This window comes from Mastomys coucha, chromosome X, assembly GCF_008632895.1.
Source record: "Mastomys coucha isolate ucsf_1 chromosome X, UCSF_Mcou_1, whole genome shotgun sequence".
Lineage (NCBI taxonomy): Eukaryota > Metazoa > Chordata > Mammalia > Rodentia > Muridae > Mastomys > Mastomys coucha.
The window spans coordinates 103,830,169-103,834,384 of NC_045030.1; the positions used below are offsets into that span (position 1 = coordinate 103,830,169).

The 4,216-nt window shown below is 46.7% G+C and overlaps 1 protein-coding gene across 1 annotated transcript in view; it reads right to left on the reverse strand.

Moving 5' to 3' along the window:
- Nucleotides 1-608: 608 nt before the first annotated feature.
- The window catches only part of Slc16a2 (solute carrier family 16 member 2), a 123,768-nt gene continuing 120,160 nt past the window's right edge, over nt 609-4,216 (reverse strand). Inside the window, exons 5-6 of the mRNA XM_031366269.1 lie at nt 3,457-3,685; nt 609-1,700 (exon numbers count right to left, since the gene is read on the reverse strand). Of these exons, the coding sequence (XP_031222129.1) occupies nt 1,480-1,700; nt 3,457-3,685 (450 nt within the window). The 3' untranslated portion in view covers nt 609-1,479. The remainder of the gene's footprint in view (nt 1,701-3,456; nt 3,686-4,216) is intronic.

The window sequence follows — 4,216 nt, forward strand, 5'->3', positions numbered from 1 at the left end:
AGAGAGAGAGAGAGAGAGAACGAGAGAGAGACAAAGACAAAGACAGGGAGGAGAGAGGCTGAGTTTCTAATGAGGTGAGCTGTACAAATGGACGAGGTTGGCAGTGCCCTTTGCCTCTGGCCAGGGGCACTTGGAATGTGCTTCAGTAAGACTGTTGCCCAGAGCCTGGATGTAGGAAAGCATCTGGCACCAACTTCAAAGGGATGGTGGTGGTCCAGAGCCTACTTTTTCTGGCACCTATAATGCCCACTCAGCAGAATGGTCCAGGATGCCCAGAATAGGGGACAGACTGGGTGGGTGGTAAAGGCTAGGGTGGCTTCCCCTTCTGAAAAGAAATTGTCCAACCCTCACGTGCAGTTGCTGCCTATGTCTTTTGGGGATCCAGACAGAATGAGGTTTTTTTTTCCTAAAACAGTTCATTTCTTGGCCTGGACCAGGTGGAAATATTGACCTGTTATGAAAAATCAGAGATAGAGGAGTTGGTCCTTCCCCAAGTCATTAACTGTAGCACTTCCCCCAATGCCAGTGTGCTGACATCATTCCTCCTGTGTTTGGTGAGATGAGAGGAGTTTCTTCACATTTGACAGGTGGCTACAAGGATGGGAAACTGGGAAGGCCTCTTGGTTCATCTGTCAAAATCAGTGACTGGCACATGGAACTCTGTAGTGTTTAAGATCCCATCCCTATGCGATAGCCTTCTCTTCCAGTCTATATCAGTTTGAACCCAGAAGTGAGATGTTGCTCAGCCTGAGATGAGCAGTATTAATGCTAATATTAGGGATGGTCTGGGCCAAAATGAAGTGGATTGGCTCAAGCTCTGGGTCCTTCCTTTCTCCAAGCACCTATGTGTCATGACAATAGTAAAAAGGAATAGAAGGGAAGAAAATGGAGAAGAGGCAGAAGAAAGAAAATAATAGGAAAGGAAAAGGGAAGCAGATGGATAACCAACCGTATGATGGGGTGCCTCAGAGCCCTCAGGAGCTTTGATGCAAAACAAGGCTCCTGGTCTTCTTTGGCCTTCCTTCCCACAACACCCAAATGGCTCCCAAGGATGGATGGCAACAAATTCCTCAGCAAACAGAGGCTTAGGCCTGTCTCACTGGGTTCTGGGGACACAGTAGCACCTTTGGCAGTTGACTGTAGTGGGTGACTAACAAGCTGGGGCCAGAGGTCCCATCCCTGTCCTCCCCCTAAAGAGTTAGAAAGTATATGGGGGAGGATCCAAAGGCCAGCAGGTTATCCCACGCTTTCCCAGATCCTGGGAGAAGAGCCTGGCAAGTTTCAAGGCATTCATGGGGAGAATTTGGTTAATGAGTTTGGAACACCAAGAGCATTGGCTCAGAGGAGATGGTCAGGTGGCTGAAATGCTGTGTGCACAGGTTTGGGAACAAGTGTGCTGGTGGCAAAAATGTAAATGCTGAGCAGGGTAGGATGAGGGTCGGGGTCAGGGGAGGAGAACACAATGGCAAGACAGAGGCATTATATGGGCTTTTCAGGAGTTGGGGAGCCTGGCAGCAGTTCTCCGTTGGGGTCTGGATCATGGGACAGCATCTTATCCTTGCTGGAATCTCTCTGCTCTTTCTTAAACATCCTTTGATGCATCAGGGGGACAAAGAAAAGGATCACAGCTCCAATGATTGGGGGGACACCCGCGAAGTAGAAGGCCACATGGTAGTCACCAAAGCAGTTTCGAAGAAGGCCTGAGAGGGTCAAGAGACATGAGATTAGTTTAGCTTCCCCATGCAATCCAGAAATATGTCTCTCTTCTCTTGAGGGGGAGCATTCTAGTGCCTTTCAAGAGCATTGGCCTATGCTGCCCTGATTCAGGGACTCTCTCAACTTCAAGGCTATTGCCTGAAGTGAATTCTCATTATCAGAGACGCCAAAGAAACTTCTCTTTAAAGTTTCCATGTTTGTCTTTCATTAAGCTACCTGCCACCTTTCAGTCACTCCTAGGGCTGGTGTTATAAAGGAATTGAGTTGAAAAGTCTCCAGAGAATGGTTCACAGTGCAAGTCCCCAGCCCAGCTCCCTCCACCCTTGTTTTGTCCTTGTGGAGCAATTCATCTGAACTCCTGTTTTAGTTTACATTTTATTGATCTATTATTGTGTATGTGATACGTGTGGGCATATGTATGACATGATGGTAATGTGAAAGTTGAAGGGCAACGTTGTGGAGTTGGTTCTCCCTTTCCACGTTTATGTGTGTTCCAGGGAGAAGACTTAGATCCAGAGGCTTGCATGGCAAGCCCTTTACAGGCCGGACCATCTTGCCGGCCCTCCTGTTGGCCTTTCCTCTGAAGTTCCCTTTCTCAGGACTTCCAGTTGCCCTAGGAGGAAGCTGAATACATGTGTAACTTCTTCTAGTTCATGTGTGCATGAGTCCTTTGTGTTCTTCCAGCTGCAAATACCATGTATGTGCTTGACAGGAGAAGCTTACCTAAGAAGCTAATGGGAGAAGACACATTGTGCACATGAGTCCAGAGATACTACCCAAGAAATGCAAGAGAACCCTTGCCCTATTGTTTACTCAGGAAGTAAGGAAGATGGACAGAACCCTGTTTCTCTGGTCCTCTGGCTGAGGAGAGGCTTCTCTCCAGGTAGACAGTGTTCTTACTGCACAAGAGCCTGGAGTGGAAGATTCACTACCCTCACACAGTGTCTTCACAATGCCTTGGACATGATCAGTGTTTGAGGGGTGTTTATTGAATTAGCTCATCTGACAAGCCTAGAAGAGGTAAACAAAGAGCTGATGTTTCCAGGAAACCCCTGAAAAGAAGGCAAAGTTCTTTCTCTCTTCACTACCTTTCTGGTTGCTGGTGATCCTTGAGTATTCATTATGTCCTTCTGGGAGGATGGACAGAGAAATTTGGAGACTGAGCTGTCACACCAGCATTTTGCCCATCCTAGAATATTTCCTCAATTAAATCTCTACTATGGGTTCCGTTCCAAAGCCAGTAGGTGAAGAGCAGGAAGTGAAGAGTGACTATAAGTTTTGGTAAAATCAGGGCCAACTTTCTTATTTTACCTCTTTTACCTAACTACCTTGAAATTAACCACTTGACTGTGGAGAGAGTAAAGAGAAAGTTAGACTAAAGTCAGTGTGATGAGTAAAGTCTAAATACCAGGAAGATGAAGAATTTGAGGCCAGCTTAGTGAGTTCCAGTTCAGCCTGTGCTACACAGTGATTGAGAAGGCTAACTGTACTTTTTTTTTCTCTGCTCTCTGGAAGGGGCCGCACTGTCTACAGTGAAAATCCTAGGGAAACATATACAGCATTGGACAACCCATGCCCATGTAGTATGTTTGACCTCTTCCATCAGGAGTTTCATGCATTCCAACGAGGATGTTTATACAGAGAATCAGAGGGGAAGAGTCCTCAAGCAGAGGTACTCCAAAGAGCTAAGGCCCTTGAAAGGAAAACAAGACACATACCTTCCTCAGAGATTAGCCTCACCTGCAATGGGGGGCCCAGCAATCATTGGCAGGGCCATCATGCCCAGGAGGTAGCCAATGGCCTGCGAGGCCTGCATGGGTCCAACCAGCTCAAATGCAATGGGAGCCATGATGGTGATGAAGAAGCCATCACATAGGCCCAGGAAGAGGCAGACAACGATAAGGCCCCCGAAGTCCCGGCATAGGGGGATCATCATGGACATCAAGCCCAGGAGCAGGAATGAGAGGACCTAGAGAAACAAGAACCTCAGATTACATTTCTTTTCAAAGATTTTCATTTCTACCATCTACAAAGTGGGACTAGGTGGGGTGTCAGCTGAGAGCAGTTAGAGTATATTTTCTATGTACTCAAGCCCAGTCTAAGTCCTTCACTGAAGGATTTTGCCTGTAAGAGAGGCCAGCCCTATTTAGCTGAATCTAGCAGGATGTTTAAAAAGTTGTGAGAGAGGGAAGGCCTTGCCCTTAGGCCAAGAAGTTGATCTTTGCAATGGATCATGAAAGAAAGGGAGATGAATTAGTATTTTTCTTTCTGATCCTGAGACAGGATCAGGGATCAAGCTATATTGGTGTTTCCAGATCAAGTAAGGCATGGGAAGAGGAAGGGAGGAGGTGAGGAAGGCTTGTATGACACTTAGATTGGAGTTTCGATGCAAGGTACAGCTTGTTAAAATAGAGCAGTCGGTGCCTGTCCTCATTTAGGTAGAATTTAGGAAATAGCTGAGCATAAGACAGAGTATTGGGAGATTCATTCCGATTTTCTT